The sequence below is a fragment of the Chrysochloris asiatica genome, unplaced genomic scaffold, assembly GCF_000296735.1.
Source record: "Chrysochloris asiatica unplaced genomic scaffold, ChrAsi1.0 scaffold00008, whole genome shotgun sequence".
Lineage (NCBI taxonomy): Eukaryota > Metazoa > Chordata > Mammalia > Afrosoricida > Chrysochloridae > Chrysochloris > Chrysochloris asiatica.
This window is the reverse complement of record NW_006408526.1, coordinates 11,196,367-11,216,220: the sequence shown is the minus strand read 5'-3', so window position 1 is coordinate 11,216,220 and position 19,854 is coordinate 11,196,367. Positions and strand designations below refer to the sequence as shown.

At 36.3% G+C, this 19,854-nt stretch overlaps 1 protein-coding gene across 2 annotated transcripts in view; it reads right to left on the bottom strand.

Annotated features, from left to right (window-relative positions):
- DYNC2H1 (dynein, cytoplasmic 2, heavy chain 1) overlaps positions 1-19,854 on the bottom strand; it is a 369,106-nt gene that overhangs the window by 210,189 nt on the left and 139,063 nt on the right. For both annotated transcript variants that reach the window (XM_006833779.1, XM_006833780.1), the window contains exons 54-57: positions 17,402-17,556; positions 15,149-15,286; positions 2,682-2,795; positions 1,967-2,127 (exon numbers count right to left, since the gene is read on the bottom strand). In XM_006833779.1, coding sequence (XP_006833842.1) covers positions 1,967-2,127; positions 2,682-2,795; positions 15,149-15,286; positions 17,402-17,556 — 568 coding nt within the window. The remainder of the gene's footprint in view (positions 1-1,966; positions 2,128-2,681; positions 2,796-15,148; positions 15,287-17,401; positions 17,557-19,854) is intronic.

Sequence of the window (19,854 nt, the reverse complement as noted above, 5' to 3'; positions counted from 1 at the left end):
AAGAGTTGATGTTTTTGAGTTATGGTGTTTGAGGAGAATACTGAAATGCCATGGTCTGTCAAAAGAACCAATAGATCCATTTTAGAAGAAGTGCAGCCAGAGTCCTCCTTGGAGACCAAGATGGCCAAACTTCATCTGTCATACTTCGGACTTATTGTCAGGAGGTACCAGTCACTGAAGGATATCATGTTTGGTAAGGTGGAGGGTCAGAGAAAACGAGGAAGAATTCAGTGAGATGGATTGGCCAAGTGGCAGCGTCGATGGACTGAAGTGTGGCAACAGTAGTGAGGTTGGCCCAGTATCGGGCAGTGTTTCATTCTGCTATGCATAAGGTCGCTATGGGTCAGTACTGGCTCGATGGCACTTAACAACAACAACAACATACGCACTAGAATATGTACATATTTATCATATTTTCATAACTTAAGTTTGAAGAAGGAAAAGTACTCCCTTAATTTAAACCTCCCCTACCTAAACATGTGGAAAGAACCTGTTACTATCAACCTAGGTCCGAAAATGGAATTTAGTTATCAGCATAAACTGTAGCACTACTATTATAACATGGACCCTAAAACTGCATGGCTCCATATATAGTTAATACTCAGCCTTATCACTTCCACTTTACAACTTGCATTATTGATGTACTTCTCTCTCTCACTCTGTCAGGAGTGCCAGAATCTTTGAAAATAGTGACTGAATTTTCATCTTCAATAAGTCACAGGAAATTCACAGTGTTTTGTACTGTGAAAGAACTGGATAAATGATTACATTTACTGAAGCATTCTTAAAGATTCTAAGACATTCCTCTTCTCCTTTATGATGCTTTTAACAATCACTTATCAAGAATAGACTATATATAGTGTCGTGGCCACGGAGGACTCAAGAGGAGAGTAGAGTAGAGCTACCGGCTTGCGGGAAGAGAGGACATAGCCACAAGTGCACCCACACTTGCAAATGATACCCACGTGACCTGGACCGGATGACTGGATGATCGGAGCTCAACCAGGAGAAGAAATAAGAGGGGAAAAAAAAAAAGGATGAGCTGATACAGTCTGATGAACTTGACCTATACCTATGGAGTAGCAACTCAAAAGAGAGAACAAATCCTTACAGCAACAAACATTCACACGCCCCCACACACACAGAGTGGACGCAGAAGGGCAGCTTGGACATTAGATACTCAAATGGGGAGGGGGGAACTACAAAGGCAAGAAGTGACTGGCTTACAAGCTTTCAAGAGGGAACCTAGCACTAGTGGGCATAGCGGAAGGCAGAATCTCCAGTAGGCACTACTCAATCTGTCTGGGCGGAGCTGATGAAAGGAGATACAGATGGTTAACTTGTGATACTGTAGTGAATAATGCTTATCAGGATAGATTATGAGGGTTGGAAATGCAAAGGTAGAAGTTTTGTAACAAGGAAGGGAGTGATTAATTCTCCAGGATAGGAGCGGAGACCTCTGGGACCATCAACGGAGAGGAGCCGAGAGCGGGAACCTACCCAGAGAAACAGAGATGCCTGAGATGAAGGCAGAGTGATGAAGCGACTGGGGACTTTGGACCCAGAGAGGGAAAGGGACTGTGGGCTGAAAACTGGGGGGAGGAGGGGGAAATGTAAGGGGCAGGTTTCTGGGATACACCCTTTGGGTGGTTGATGATGCATGGAGGGGATTGGAACCATGGCAATGAGATGATATACGATGGAATGAATGTAAAACTAAAGTTCCCCCATGTAAACTATCATATCATTCACAATAAAACATTTATAAAAAAAAAAAAAAAAGAATAGACTATATAGATTTTAACATTGGGTGACAATGAACATTTTGAAATTTCAAGGCAAAATACATAATCAGACTCTTAGAGGAAGTTCAGTTTGAGAAGAGTAAAAGAAATAACAAAAAACATGAAACAATGTATATTCCCGTGATGAAATAATTTTTTTTTCCAAAAATTTAAAAACATACCTTTTCATGCTCACCCAAGATGTATCAAAGATACCCATTAACCTTAAGATTCCTTCAAGAATGTCTCTAATGACATCAGGTGGCATGCGTAGTGAGCGAATTTCTGAAAGAGATTCTGGCTTAATGTTTCCAACTGCTAATTTAGCTTCATTAACTAGGGGCTAGAAGAGGAAAGGGATATTTTTGCTTTCATATTATAAAGAAAAGTCCTTAAAGCATTTACAAAAATCTAATCTGTCATTTCATTCAAACTGACTACAGCTACTAAATAAATCATCAAATATCAAAACGTCTGAAAGAGTTCCTGCCACCCTAACTGGAGCAATCAGAAAAAGTAGATTTGTTTTACACAATTTGGCATTTTCATAAAGCTCTTTACTGAATACTAAAAATTATATTCTACTACTAGTTTACTCAAGTCTGGAGAAAAGCACTTCAAAGTTTATTTTAAGCTAACACATTTTTTCCCTCTACAATCAAAAACCACCTGACTCAAGAACAATGAAGATTATTTTTAACAGCCATCAATAAACTCACTTACTGTTCCTGTCAAACTTTCCTTCTAGCTTCTCTTTCATATTTAATATTAAGGCTGAATGCCAGTTTTTGATAATGGCAATAATAAATACCTTGAGCTACAAATGTTTAAACTCCTATATACAACTGGTAGTCAAAAAAACCAAAAATAACTCTTACATTTACTTTGTCAACTTACTTGTACTTCTCTTAATTCATCATCAATTTTATTTTTTCTTTCTTCAATTTTAACAACTTCTTCTGCTATTCTGTGCTTTAATCTTTCCAGTTCGGTTTTTTGTTCACTAGCATCCTACAGGAATATGTAAATAGCATTCCAATCAATTTTAATAAACTAAATATTTAAAAGCACTATCATAACATTTCAAAATTACATTTTAGTTCTGATTACCAAAGCAATGGATGCTCATTATATAATATTTAAACAACAGACATGCATAATTTTTTAAATTACAATAATGATACACATTTCACATTCATAACAACCCAGGGAGGTTAGTTCCTAACAATATGCCTATCTTATAAATGAAGAAACTGAAATTAAGAGTCTCCTATGATTTTATTAATAGAAACAAAATTCATAATTTTTCTAGATTAAATAGTGTAGTAGATGTTCGTGTTTCTATACTTTTTTACAAACAAAATATTAATTGAAATTCATGGGAAATTAATAATATGATGGCAAACACATGACAAAAATGAGTATAAAAAAGAACATTAAATTGCATATTAACATCATGTCTCTGTTCATATGTGCAAAATTAAAGAATATTAGGAGTAACATATATAAAAATGTGTGCATATTATGAATGCTTGCATTTGGTTTCTTTATTGTAACTGAAAACCAAAGATGAAATTTCTTATGGAAACTTTCTGGAACCCTTACAGTGGTTATCAACTGTTGCTATGGTAAAGTGTCCATGAATCGGTTTCAACTCATAGCAATCCTATGCACAACACAACTAAACACTGCCTGATCCTGTGCCATCCTCACAATTGTTTTTATGTTTGTGCCCATTGTTGCAGCCGCTCTGTCAGTCCATCTTGTTGGGGATCTTTCGCTTTTTCGCTGAACCTCCACTTTTCCAAGCATGATTTCCTTTCCCAGGGACAGGTACCTCCTGATAATACATCCAAATTATGAGACCAAGTCTCTCTGTCTTCACTTTTAAGGGGTATTCTGGCTGTACTTTATCCAAGATAGACTTGTTTGTTCTTCTGGCTTTCCACGGTGCATTCAATAGTCTCCAGTACCATAATTTAAATGCATCTCTTCCCACATCCTTTTTTACTCACTGTCCAACTTCCACATGCATATGAAGTTATTGAAAATAGCATGGCTTGGGTCAGGTGCACCTTTGTCCTTTCCTTTTGAACACTTTAGAAATATCTTTTGCAGCAGATTTGTCTAACGCAATACAACCTTTGACTTCTTGACTGCTGCTTCCATGCGTACTGATTGTGGATCCAAGCAAAATGAAGTTTTTGACAGCTTCAATCTTTTTTTCATTTATCATGATGTTATTTATAGTTCCAGTTGTGATACGAGGATTTTGTTTTCTTGATAATGAGGTGAAATCCATACTTAAGACCATGTAGTCTTTGATCTTCATCAGCATTTCAAGTTCTCTTTTTCACTTTCAGCAAGCAAGACTGTATCACCTGCATATAGCAACAGGTTTGTTAATGACTCTTCCTCAAATCCTGTTGGCACGTTTTCTTCATATAACACAACTTCTCAGAATATTTCCTCAGCATACAGGTTGAATAAGTATGGTGAAGGATACAACCCTGACACACACCTTTCCTGATTTTAAACCATTCAATAGCTCTTGTTGAGTTCAAATGACTGTCTGTGTACAGATTCATCGTGAGCACAATGAAGTGTTCTGGAATACTCATTCTTTGCAAAGTTATCCATAGTTTGTTATGATCCTCACAGTCTTTGCATAGTAAATAAAGCATAAATAAACACGTTTCTGGTATTCTCTGCTTTCAGCCAAGATCCATCTAACATAACCCTTGTTCCAAGACCTCCTCTGAATCTGGCTTGAATTTCTGACAGCTCCCTGTCAATGCACTGCTTGAATTTCAATACCATTTTACTTGCATGTGATATTAATGATACTGTTTGATGATTTATGCATTCCGATGAACAGTCAAAAATATGGATCTCTTCTAATTGGTTGTTCAGGCAGCAGTCTTTCAAATTTCTTAACAAAGATGAGTTAGCGCCTCCAAAGCTACATTCATTTGTTGAAACATTTCTGTTAGTATTTTGTCAATTCCTGGAGCCTTGTTTTTCACCAATACCTTCAGTGCTGCTTGTACTTTTACCTTCAATATCATTGGTTATTAATCATACAGTATCTCTTGAAAGGACTGAATATCAACGAATTAATTTTGGTACAGTGACTGTGTATTGCATCTATCTTCTTTTGATGTTTCCAAAATCAATCAATATTTTGCCAGTTTTTGTTGTTGTTGTTAAGCGCCCTGGAGTCGGTTCCAACACACAATGACCAATCGGAAACTTGAATTTTTTCTTCAAGTATTTCAGTTGGAGAAATGCTGGGCATGGTTTTCTCTTTTGGTTTTCTAATTCCTTTAATATTTGATTCTGTCTTCTCAAGCTGTCTTTTGAAATCTGTTCACCTCTTTCACTTCCTCATTTCTTCCATTTGCTTTAGCATCTCTATGCTCAAAAGCAAATTTCCCAATCTCTTCTGACATTCACTTTCTTTGGCCTTTTCATTCTTTCCTGTCTTTTTAATGGCCTTTTGCTTTCTTCATGTATGATGTTCTTGATGTCATTCACAACTCTTCTAGTCTTCGGTCATTAGTGTCTAATGCATCAAACCTGTTGTTGAGATGGTCTCTAAATTCACATGGGATGTATTCAGTGTCATACTTCGGCCCTCATGGACTTATATTAATTTTCTTCAGATTTAGATTGAACTTGCATATGAGCAACTGGTGATCTCTTCTACAGTCTGCTCCTGGCCTTGTTTTGGCTGATAACATGGAGCTTTTTCAGCATCTCTTTCCACAAGTATAGTCAATTAGATTCCTGTGCATTCTGTCTGGCAAGGTCCACCTTCTATGTTGTTTAAACAAGCTATAAGTCACTGGTCTTGCAATTTTCTGTCATGTGATCTCCAGCATTATTTCTATCACCAAAACTTATTTTCTAACCATTAATCCTTCCTTCTTTGTTTTTAACTTTGGCATTCTAATTACGAACAATTATCAATGCATCTGATTGCATGTTTGATCAATTTCAAACTGAAGAAGGTGGTATAATTCTCCAATTTCATCCTCACTGGCTTTAGTGGGTGGTGCATAAATTTGATTAATAGTAGTATTAACTGGTCTTCCTCATGTGTATGGATATTATCCCATCACAGAGATCTTAATATGCTTTTTTTTTTTTTTGATGAATGTAATTCCATTCCTCTTTAATTTTTCATTCCTGGTATAGTAAACCAAATGGTTTTCTGATTAAAATTGGTCAAAACCAGTCCATTTCAGCTCACTAAGGCCTAAGATATCGATCTTTATGTGTTCCATTTCATTTTTTAAAACTTCCAATTTTCTTACATTCACACTTCGTACATTCCAAGTTCCAATTATTAATGGATGTTTGCAGATGTGTTTTCTCTTTTTGAGTTGTGCCTCATCAACAAATGATGGTCCAAAAAGCTTAACTCCATCCCCATCATTAAGGTCAACTCTAATTTGAGGAGGCAGGTCTTCCCCAGTCGTATTTTGAGTAACTTCTAACCTGATGGCTCAGCTTCTGGCACTATATCTGACAGTATTCTACTTTTATTCAGAAGGTTTTCAGTGGTTAACCACTCAGAAGTTGTTCGCCTCCTCTCTTAATCTGTTTTAGACTGAAGTTTTGCTTTAAGCTTATCACCATGGGTGACCCTGCTAGTCTTTTAAAGTAGCAGTGACATATCTTCCAGCATCACAGCAACACATAAGCCACCATAGTACGGCAAACTGACAGATGAGTGATGAATTGTTTTCAATAGTAACTACATAATGTAATCAATCAGAGAGTATTAGAAACATTCTGATGCCTGTGGTTCTACTGCCAGACATGCTGATTGCTGATGTACTCAATCTGAATGTACGCATTTTAAGACAATTCTCTAGATACAAAATTGAGAATTATAAAATCAACCTTACACATTAGCTGGCTTAGACTATTCTCCATTTTAGAACACTCCTGCCAAACTGCTTCCTACTCAGAGCAACTATATATGTACAACAGAATGAAACACAGTCTAGTCCTGCCATCCTCACAACCATTGTTATACATGAGTCCATTGTTGATTGTTGCATTAAGATCAGCTCTGCTTTGAGGAAGTAGCCCTTCTCCAGTTATGTTTTAAGTATCTTCCAACCTGAAGGCTCATCTTCTTGCACTATCTGACAACATTCCCCCACTATACACAAAGTTTTCAGTGCCTAGCCTTTCAGAAATAGCCTGACACTCCTTCTTAGTTTATCTTAATCTAGAAGCTCCACTGAAACCAATCCACTATGTGTGACCCTGCTGGTATTTAAAATACCAATAGCATATATTCATAGCAACACACAGGCAACCACAGTACAACAATGTAGCTCTTACATTATTGCTCAATAGGAAGATTATTCTATCTCCACACTTCAAAATCTTCCTTTAGGGCTCAACTCACATGTTCCATCTTTTATTAACCTGCTCTGCCAGTTGAAAATCATCCCTAATTCTGAGTTCATGTATCATTTTAATTTGTACTTTTCTTATGTTGCAAAGAGTAGCAATATTTAGAAATTGAACAGTTTGTTATTTTAGCTTTTTCCATACACTTTGGTAAAATACCAAATAAAAATGTCTGCTATTTTATAATAATCAAAAGTATTATTATAATAAGATGAATAATTATTCTTTTTCTGGAACCCTACAAAGCAACATAGTTAGCTACAGAGTTAGAAAGACCTATTCTAAGAACAGTGCAGAGAAAAAGAATACACAATATATATACAGCTTAATATTTTTCTTTTTTAAACACATAACTAAGACTGTGGACCATAAGATCCGCATTCAAACCCACCAGCTGCTCCTCGAAAACCCTATACAGGGTCACTATGAGTTGGAACTGACTCAATTGCACTTAACAACAACATTAGCAATGTTGTCCTTTACACAGTTTTTACAGTACTCACATTTCAAATTGTTATTTTAGATAAGGAGTATTTCACAAACGTTTTAAAAACATGAATAGCTAGCTGCTTCATACCAGTAATTATATTCAATGTATTCCAAAATGATCTTAGAAAAAAACATGTTAAAGTGGAACAGTACAAAAAATTCTATTTGCCTTTCTGATGTTTTATTTAGCCTGTTAGGAAGTCAATAAATTACCTCAAAAACACTGAACATGTTATTAGTGTTGTTAAGTGTTGTCTAGTGGGTTCCAACTCACAGTGTCCCTGTGTAGGGTTTCCAAGGAGCAGCTGGTGGGTTTGAACCACTGACCATGTGGTCATCTGTCAAATACTTATCCTATAGTGCCACACTAGCACTCCAAACATGTACATAACTATATTATCTGGAAATGTTCTCTGCCAATGAATTTGATTTTGATATAACTTATAAAATCTTCTTTTCATTAAGTCATTAAAATTAAACCATATATCCTTCTTATAATGCTCACAGTAAGTAAGTCCTCTTGAATACCCAAATTTTCAATGAAAATTACCACATATGAAAATAAAGTCTCTTTTTGTGAATAATTGGGAACAAAACAACCAAACAGGTTAAAAAAAAAATTAAAAAGTCACAAAATCACCTCTAAGAACTAAGTCAAAGTATTGCAACAATAGAATAAAAAGAGAATGCTATTAAAATAAATAAATTAACAATTATGCTAGGTGAAAAGAAAAACTAAACAAGCGTGCTTAAAAGTAAAGCTGAAGACATCAAGAAAGTAGAGGAAAAGGACAGAGAAGAAAATCAGGTAAAGAAAACAAACAGGTAGTAAGAAATCTAAAAGTTGATAGAGGTTGGAGAGGAGGGAAATATTGCAAAATAATTTAAGGAAATGTCCCAGAACTGAAGAAGATAGCATTTCAAATGGAGAGATCCTAAATGATTTCCCTCAAAGAAAATGAAAATAGTCCTAAACCAAAGTGGTGGTTTCTTGTGTGGTACACCAAGCACTTCTAACTTACAGTAACCTTATATGATGCACCAAGGAGCTCTGGTAGCGTAGTGATTACGAATCAGGCTGCGAGCCACAAGGTCAGCAGTTCAAAACTACCAAATGTTCCATGGGAGAAAGATGAGGCTTTCTGTTCCTGTAAAGATCTACAGCCTCAGAAACCCTGTACAGGGTCACTATGAGTTGGAACCAACTCCACGGCACATATCAACAACATATGATACACCAGAATTGCCCCATGGGGCTTCACAGGCAGAACTATTTATAGGAGCAGATTGCTTTTCTCTCACAGAAGCACTGGTGGGTATGAACTGCCAAGTGCTTACCCAATGTGCTACCAGAGATCCTTGCTGTTATTGTTGTTAAATGCTGTCTAATAGATTCTGACTCATAGCAACCTTTTATAGTTTCTGAGGAGCAGCTACTGGGTTTCAACCACTAAACTTGTGCTTTGCAGTGTAGTGTTTAACTAACAGAGTCCCTAAACTGAGACTGCTGTTGTTGTTATGTTTTGTTGAGTTGGTTCCAACTCATAAAGACCCTATATAGGGTCTCTGAAGAGCGGCTGGTGGGTTTGAAGCGCCAACCTTGTAGTTAACAAGCCAGTGTCTATCCTACAGCACAACACCAGGAGTAGAGTATCATAATTTTCACACTGAAAACAATGATCTATAATGTTTCAAGAGAGAAAGAAGAAAAAGGAAAAGTAACAGTCAAAACATGATCAAGAATAAAAATGGTTTTAATTTTCCCAAGCACAACAATGGAAGCTGAAAGAAAATGGAGCATTAATTTAAGGTCCTGAAGAAAATGTATTCCAGTCTAATGTACTAGCTCTACAATCAATCAAGTAACAGCGGAAATTGTCCATTCATGTGAGTTTCAATGTTTATCTCTCATGCATCCTTTCTCAGAAAGTTTTTTCAAATGTGCTCTAAAGAAAGAAGAGAATATAAAAGAAAGGAAGATATGACAGATTTAACACCAAAACACCCCAAAAAGAAGTAAGGAAAAGGGAATCCCTGATCATGAAGAAGAGATCTCAGGAAGGCAGCTGGAATCAGACTGAGAAGGCATCCAGTAAACACTCAAGCAGCAGGCTCCAAGAGAGAATGCTCAGGTGGATGACCATTAAAAATAACAATACTTTTAATAACTCTGGGAGGAAAATAAAAGTACTCATATATTTTACTACATGACTTAGTTTCAAACAATCATAATGATGAAAAATAGAATATTCATTAACAAAATAGTCATAATCATGAAAAACAAAATACTTACTAAAAAAAAAAAAAATGAAAACTATATTAGGATTCTGGGCCAATGGAAAGGGTATTTTGTCCTTTGGGCAGAGTGAGTAAGAAAAAAGACTAAATTCTCATCTTTCATAAAGGTAAATTAAAAAAAATGATCAAATAGAAATAAAATTATCCAAAAAACATGGAGTAAACTTTCAAAATATTGAAAATAGAAAATAAGAAATGGAAGGACAGAAGTAAAGGACTGCTTTCACATAACACATTTTCTAGAACTATTTGACTATATTAATGGAAAAATTATAGAAAATGAAAAACATGGATTCAAAGTCATTTTATTAAATAATTCAGACTGAAGACATACATTTATACATACTTCCTCCTGAAACCACTTCAAAACTATAAAGGAGTAAAACAATATGTAACAACACAAAAATAAACAGAATAAGAGACTATAATAAATGACAAATGTCAATATATTTTCAAAAAGGGCAAGTACTGGTACATATGGTAATTGACTTAGCTGAAAAGAGAAAAACAAAATCTAAGCTCCTACAGAAGAATTAGCCAAAGAGATCCTAGCCAATTCGCACTGTAGAAAGTCCAGTAGACTCGGAAATTTGAAGTACCAAATACCCATAATAATAGAGAAGAAAAATAAGGCTGAAACCTAGGGATACGATAGAAGCATGCTTGGAGTGTGTATAGAGACCCCCAGATCTCCTTCCTCTAGCTGTACAACTCACACCATTTCCCAGCTAGCAAAAGATAGGGGGGGAAAAAAAGGTTACTCTTTGGAGAAATTAAGAATTTCTGGATTTAGGGTTACCAGGAACAGTTGAAGACTAAGATGAGGCCTCAAACCAAAAGCAAGAAAAATAAATTTAATCTACATACTAAACACTGAAACTCAGTCCCTTGCCCCCTTTTCCTTTACATATGTCACAGATTACTGGCAGTCAGTTCTTTTAACCACTCGCCCTATCCCTTCTTAGGCAGGATACTAGAGGGTTATGCTCTGTAGAGACTTACAGGTCAACAAGAAAACACTTTAAAAGACTGATAGTCTTGTGTCTTCTGAATGAAACAGAAAAAATCCTGCTTCAGTATCACATAACCAGATCATCAGTCAAGAGTCAGTACAAAAGAACTTCCGATTTCCTTTACCTTAAGCCTTACAATCAGATTCATTAAAAAAACAACAAAATCCATGTGTTTTAAATGTACAGATTAATGAGCTTTGACAAATTTATGTCTCTATGAAACAAACTATCACACTGATCAAGGTATAGAACATTTTTATCTGCTTAGAAAGTTTCCTCATGCCCCACCCATCTAACCCTTACCCAGCCAATTACTGATCTGATGTCTGCTATTACAGCTTGTTGTAGTTAGTGCCATCGAGTCGATTCCGACCCACAGCGTCCCTGCATAGGGTTTCCAAGGAGCAGCTGGTGAGCTTGAACCACCGACCTTACATTTTAAATGTCTTTGCAGTCCGATGCATTAGCCCCCAGCGCTACACCAGAACTTAGAGCTCTCTATAATTTCATATTAAAATCATCATACAGCATGTAGTCATTTGTGTTTGGATTTTTTAGTTAGCATCATACCTCTGAGGTTCATCACATATTGATGGTTTCATTTCCTTCTTAGCTAAATAAATAAAAGTGGAATTGCTGTGCCATAGACCTGTTTGGAGCTGTAGGATAAGCACTGAACCGCAAGGTCAATGGTTCAAATTCACGGGTCACTCCTTGGAAACTATACAATGTCCCTATGAGTCAAAACTGACTCAATGGTACTTAACAACAACAAAATGTTGAATACATGTATTAATTTATAAAACACTGCCATACTGCCTGGTCCTGGGCCAACCTCAAAAAAAAAAAAAAAAACTACAATAATGTTTTCAAAAGTTGAAGAAGTTTGCATTTCCTACAATAATGTATGATAGTTCCAGATGTTCTGTAATCTTGCAAACATTTAGTATTCTCAGTCTTAGTTTTACCCATTCAAGTGGATGTTTAGAAGTATCCCACTGGGATTTTATTTTACATTTCCTTGATGACTAAGGATATTGAGAATCTTTTCATGTACTTACAAGCCCGTCATATATCTTCTTTGGAGAAGGGTTTGTTATAGTTATTTTATTATTACAGATTTTCCCTGCTCTCCAAAAACAGTGATGTAAAGGAGTAATAACTGTTCATTAATATGGGAAAATTTTTTGCGTATTCCAAGATCCAAAAAATAACCTATCAAATCATACCAAACAGTGAAAGAAGAGGGAAAAAAGAGTAATCTGATACAATTTGATGAACTTGACCTACACCTATGGATGCAGCAGTTCAAAAGAGGGAACAAATCTTTACAAGTGAGGATCATTCCCACCACCTCAATGCACAGGATAGGCAGGAATGGGCAACTTGGACATTGTTGTTGTTGTTAGGTGCCATCAAGTCGGGACAACTTAGACACTGGCTACCCAAAATGGGGAGGGGGGGCTACAAAGGCAAGAAGTGACTGGCTTACAAGCTTTCAAGAGGGAGCCTAGATCCAGAGGGTGCAGAGGAAGATAGAATCTCCACTGAGTAGTATTCAATCTGTCTGGGCAGGACTGATGAAAGAAGATGGGAATAGCACTCATGTGATACAATAGTGAATAATTACTATCAGAACTGACTATGAGGGTTGAAAATTTAAAGGTAGACGTTTTGTAGCAAAAAGAGGGGAGTAATTGACTTTGCAGTCCAGGAGCGGAATGGCCCTTGGACCATCAAGGGAAAAGAGCGGAGTGTGGAACTCTACCCAGAAAAACAGTGATGCCAGAGATGGAGGCAGAGATGATGACGTGGAAAGATGGAGCGGCTGGGGACTCTAGCCCAGAGAGGGAGAGGGGCTGTGTACTGACGACCAAGCTGCAGGCTTGCAGGGTGCACCCTTTGGTTATTTGGTGATACATGGAGGGGATTGTATAACCATGGCAATGTAACAATATATGATAGGATGAATGTAAAGCTAATGTTCTCCCATATAAACGATCACATAATTCACAACTGTTAAAAAAAAAAAAAATCATACCAAAAAATACATAAAGCCTGAAATAACACTAACAGATAGTGTTCATAGACACAGTGCAGAGCTCTGTGGCTTGATGTTGAGATACTGAGAGTTCCTGCAGAAAAAGGAGATTGATGATGCCACTCTCGCTGCTCTGGCTGTGCACTGCATCTTTAAAGGCTTGCTGCAAAATAAATGCTGAACACGAGTTTCCATTTCACCTTTTTTTAAATATATATAAACGTGAAAAAGATTTCTTTCAGTTATAGAAAGCAAGTACTAATATAGGTCTTCCCTAAAAGCAAAGAGGAAGGCAAAGAATACCTGTATGAGTTGCAAAGGTTTTTTTTTTAATATTCTGATGCAAATCATATATCAGTTATTTGTTTTGCAAATATTTTCTCTGGGTCATTTGAAAGAGCAAAGTTTTTCATTTTGATGGAATCTAATTATCAATTGTTTCTTTTTCAACTTTAGTGTTAGAGCTAAGAAATCTTTGCATCACGTAAAATTCTCCCTTATGTTTCCTTCTAAAAGTGCTATAGTTTTATGTTGTACACTTAGCGCTATGATTGGTATCAAGTTAATAGCCATATAAGTTGTAAGGTAAAGGCTGTCTACATTGGTATCTAACTATCCAGCACCAGTTTTGAAAAAGATTATCCTTTCCCTTATTTAACTGACAGTTTGGTATAAAATCCAATGGCCACATATATGTGTGTCTATTTCTGGACTTCAGAGTAGTCCAATGAGCCATATATCTATTTTTACATTACCACACTGATTTGATTACCATAGCTTTATAGTAAGTCTTGTCATCTTAAACTGAAGTTTAAGGTGTTTTTTTTTAACTCAGTTACTTTTCTAAGTTTTTTTGTGCTGTTTGCTTTTTAAATGAGCTGTATCCATTATTGATAAATAAATAGTAAAGTGAACTTAAATAAAAGAGGCATTAGACTTGCCCTAAAGTAACAATTACCAACATATTTGAGACATAGTTAAAGAGGTAAAATTGACAAAATTAAATGGCTCATTAGATATAAGGCATGAGGGACCAGATGTCTAGTATAATTTATAAGTTCTGTCTTGATTAATTAGCAATATTGCAGCACTTTGACCTGAGTAAAGGAATACAAGAGAGAAAATTATGAGTTCAGGTTTAAACTCCTTTAATTTGCATTTCTCAATCTCTAAAGACTTCAAAGAAGACATGACTAAAAGATAATTGGATATTTGAGTCTAAAGCTCACAGGAGAGTTTAGCTGAAGGATGGAATAGATGATCAGTATATAGCTTGCAAAAAGCAAGGTAATGGACAAGAACACCCTGAGAGAGCATGCAGATACAAAAGAGCACCTGTACAAAGAACAAACTCAGAGAAATCGCCTTTAAAAGAAATGCAATTGCTAAAATATAAAATATCATGAAAGGCAAAATAGACTGAATAAAGACATTTTGTAAACCATGAAAATATTAACAGTGAGAAAATTCTTGAAGCCTGAAGGAGAAAATTTTTTTTTTAAAATGCAAGAGGAAATGCCAACTTAAATGGCAGAAAGTACACAAAACTGTTAAAGATACAAGCAGTTGCGAAGTGCCAAGTTGGTTCCTACTCACAGCAACCCTGAATAGAGCTTCCACAGAGCGGCTGGTGGATTTAAACTGAACCACTGACCTTGTAGTTAACAGTGCAGTGCTCATCCTACAGCACCACACCAGGACTCCATATATATTTGAATTATAACAAGAATTTAGATAAATTAGTATATAGTGAATTGAAGACAATGTGAGACTAAATAAAGGTGCTGGTAGACATTGCAGGACAAGGCACTGAACCACAAAGTCAGTTTGAACTGCAAGGTCAGTGGTTCAAACCCACCAGCTGCTCCTCAGAAACCCTAAATAGAGTTGCAATGAGTTAGAACCAACTCAAAGGGATGTAACAGCAACAACAACAATAAAAGTTCAAGTCCACAATACTACCATTCTAACCCAGTAAAAACAAACAAGATTTTCAAATCACATAAAAGTGTTATTTTGCATACTAAATGATGATCAGGCATAAATGGTCTCTCTTTTGCTCACATTTTTGCTTTTATTCTAAACATTACCTGCATTGATACTGTGATCTCTTGAAGAGCAGCATCTGCTTCATCTTGCTTAGTTTTCAGTAATACACTTTGTTCTCCAGCTTTTCTGTTCAGTTCATCCACAAGAGCTTTAGCTTCGTTTAGTTTAGATACACCAGCCTACATCAATAAAATATTGATTGGAATTCTTGAAGTATTTTACAAGAATAAAAAAGAATCAAACAAATGTGTAAATTCATACATATAAAAATTAGCAAGTGGACTTAAGTTTTTTCCTATTGCTAATTTAAATGACTGATTCAGATGCAAATCTTTAAAAAATATAGTAAAAGAGTCCACAAGGTTTTAAAGGAACATGAATCCTAAAGCATCACAGTTCAGTTGAACAGAACAACATCTATTTGAGAGCTTAAGCATCGGGACCTAAGAATATCTGATAGCCTAAATGTGTTGGATGGATGAGCAAATAGAAAGCAAGGTACAACTCAGTAATCCTTTCCCATTTTTCAGTCTCATTGAGAGAGAAAAAGGATGGCAGGGCCATTCTTTCTTATACTGCACATCACTTGGTTTCATCTATCTACCACCCAACTTTCTTTTCAGAAATTATCTCATACATGGTTTGTTGGATCATCATTCAAAATGCCTTCCTACTATTTGGATAGGCATTTAGCACTAGGCTGGTCAATATGATACCCCATTCCACTGCCTACCATGAACAATCCAGTTAGTAGACATAAAAATATTCTCTTTCTATTCTAATATGGGAGCCCTGGTGTGGCACTATAGGATACGCACTGGACTGCTAGCTACAAGGTTGGTGGTTCAAATCCCCCAACTACTTGTTGGAAAAGCTATACAGGTTTGCTATCAGTCGGAACTGACTCAAAGGCACTTAACAACAACCACATTCTAATATGAGTTAATTTTTGTCACATTTATATTAAAAATATTTGGGAAGATAGTCATGGCTGAAAAATAAAGTAAATATTTACTGAAAACCCACATAAGGGGATAGCATTATGTTCTTTATATTCATACACAATTAATTGACCCATTTAAGTAGCAAATAGCGTAGTGGTTACGAATCGGGCTGCGAACCTCAAGGTCAGCAGTTCGAAACTACCAACTGTTCTACGGGACAAAGATGAGGCTTTCTGTTCCCATAAAGATTATAGCCTTGGAAACCCTGTACAGGGTTGCTATGAGTCGGAACCGACTCCACCGCACATAACAACAGCAACAAGCAAATTTAAGCAATTCACTCCAAGCATCATTGAGAACTGAATAAGGAAATTAATTCTCTCAGCAGCATATATAATGTGTTGTTGTTAAGTGCTGTTAAGTCAGTTTCAACTCGTAATAACACAGTCTAGGGTTTCTGAAGAGTGACTGGTGGATCTGAACCACCAACCTCGAGGTTATCACTCCAGTAGGAATCGTACAGTGCTACACCAGGAGCATGAATAATGGGTTGTTGTTGTTGTTGTTAAGTGCCGTGGAGTCGGTTCCGACTCATAGCGACCCTGCACAGTGTTTCCGAGGCTGTTAATCTTTACGGGAGCAGAACGCCTTATCTTTCTCCCGCGGAGCAGCTGGTAGTTTCGAACTGCTGACTTTGCGGTTCGCAGCCCGATTCATAACCACTACACTACCAGAGCTCCTGTTTAGTGGCTTAATATAAGTTAATTATTAGGAAAAAAAAGATAATTATGTTAACTAAGATTGATTCAAACAGAGAGATGAGAGAATTTTGGAATGGAAATGCTCTCTGACAACATCTGAGGCTGCCATTCCAAGTTTAAGTTCCATAACAAAAGAAATATACACAGAAAAGTATTCAAAATGTACTAAGTAAAATGCCATGAATAAGAACATTATTTTATAAAGTATAATTTTAAATTTACTGTATATTAATAAAATATAGCCTTAGATGTTTTATTTTTATAATTGTTAAGATATTCAGAATACTTTCATAATTATTGGATTGTTAGGAATAATTATCAAGTATGTCTGAATTTCTAAAAATGTATTCAGCATTATAAGTATTATCCATTAAAGAAAAAGATCACTGAACTGGAAAAAAAAGCAAGGCCATTATTATAAACTAGTGCACAATCCAGGCAGGCAAAGTAAAACTGTTTTCCAAGACATTCAATACAGTAAAATATTTATTTATACTAAATATATACCACAGGGAACACAGCACTGTGATTTATAGGATCTTTTCTTGCTATACAGAGACAAAAAAATTTAAGATAACCAAAGTTGTACCTGCAAATGACTTTGTCTTTTTAATAATTCTTTTTTCTTGCTGCTACTAATGGCAGAATACACATGCAAAAAGGTCATGTACCGACTTGGTGTAGCACCATATACTTTACAAGATTCATGGATTAATAAAAACAATTTTAGAAAATCAGGATCCACTGAAAAGAGACAGAACAAAAAAGATGACTTAATATGTGCATGACCCATTAAGAATTCATGAAAACAATATTAATTCATACAAGATAGTAGCGTAGAGGTTACAAATCGGGCTACTAACCTCAAGGTCAGCAATTCGAAACTATCACAGCTGTTTCACGGGAGAAAGATGAGGCTTTCTGCTCCCGTAAAGATTTACAGCCTCAGGAACCCTGTGCAGGGTCGCTATGAGTCAGAACCGACTCCACAGTACTTAACAACAGCAACTACCATTTTCAGTATCAATATATAACCTATGCTTAAAGATGCATAGGCATTCCTAGACGTCTGTTCACAGCTTCCAGTTTCCTAATGAATTTGGTATTATTTCATTTCAGTTGTCTCTCTCTTTCCACTTTTATATATATTCTCCTGAACAGTTTTATTACTTCAAGAGAGACGGGTAAATCCACAAGTTTTCATATCACATAAAGTAACTGGAAATATATAGCACACATAGTGGAGAACTATGCTCAATCAAAGCTGATTGAATGGAAAAGCAATACCAAACCAAATAACATCTATCCTCCTCCATTTGACACAGGGAGAAACAACTTCAGAAGACAAAAAAATGAACAAGAAATTCACAACAGGTTCCATAAATCCATGACCAAACACATTACCTTCTTCTCACACCCTCAGTATATTTGCTTCTGTATTCCCTATCCCAATGAGAGGAATCAACCTCTAATGAGTTTCCCAAGTCAGACTCAGAAACATCGCTGACTCCTCCTGCTTCCCTGTGTGCCACAGCCACTAGACGATCAGGTGCCCTTCAGATTATCTCTGAAGATCCTCAAGTCTATTTCTTCTTCTCAACTCTTTTTTGGTTCAGACCTTCATCACGTCTTCCTTAGATTATGGCAACGACCTTCTGAAGTTTTTAAATGCTTTTGGTTTCTCCCTATAAAAATCTATTTTTTTTAAAAGAAGGGGATGGACCAGAAATTACTCTTCCTTAGAGAAGTCTCTGGTAGTATCTCTACTTAGGGTCTCACAAATTCCTTAGCCACTACAGGGAAGCCTCCGTGATTTCTGATCTGATCGACCTGGTATGGAGCTGTAGGATAAGCAAGCACTAGACTGCTAACCATAAAGTCAGTGATTCTAACCCACCAGCTACTCCACAGAAATTCTGACACTATGAGTCAGAATCAACTTGATAGCACTTAAAAGCAACAACATCATCTACCTTTTGGCCTTTGTTTTAGAGTCTAGTATTTATGTATCCTGTGTGTCAACACTTTAGGCTATTTATGAGTCCATTTGTGATTGCCTGTTTTACCTCTTTCAGGCTATTCCTCCTGACCTGAATACCTTACCTAAGCTACCTGTCTAGATGATGTCTATTTCCTATCAAACTTGCATTTAGAAATTTCACTTTTCAATGCACTTCATAAGATCTATCATTACTTATCTTGCTACATCAATGTTCTATGTTTATTTATAACAGAATTATTGCTACAACTAGACTATGAGCTACTTATTCATCTCTAGTATCTAACCTAGTATTTAATATAAACTAAGCTCAATAAATAATTGAAGATTGAATGCTTACATGAATAATAGAATGGATGAATAAGCTATAGTATAAAAAGGATATGTAATTAATTTTAAGTGGGATAAATAATGAGACTACTGTATTTAAGAAAATAAGAGTCCTGGTGTGATGCCATAGGATAAGCACTAGACCTCAAGGTCAGTTTCAATCACAAGGTTGGCAGTTCAAACTGACTAGCCACTCCGCAGAACCCCTATGCAGGCTCACTATAAGTCAGAACCAATTTAACAGCACTTAACAACAACAACAATAAATATTCAAATAACATCATGAGGCTTTTTCCTTCTGTGTGTTGAGTTCTATGACACTAAGTGATAAGTAAAATGAAAGGCTTAGGATACTAACTAAAGGTGCTAAACAAGAAAAAAGGCATGACAGTGGAGCAAGCAGACACATTGATCGACCCTTGGTAACAAAGACATGGGAGACCAAGTGAAACAGATAAAAATGGTGATCCTGGAACCCTGAGCATTAGAGAATAGGGCAGAGAGGAGAATTTGGTGCTTACTGGAAAAGAAAGATGAACAAAAGAAGTAAGAAAGAAGAAACTTGGGCAGACTGTGGGTTGGCATGGTGAGGCACAGTATTCTTGCTAGCAGCTATTGATTTTGCTAGTAGCTACTGATACAGTGCCCTGTGGGCACAGAACTCAGCTGGACATTGGCTGCAAGGGGATATAGTTCTCCCTTGTTCCCAAGCC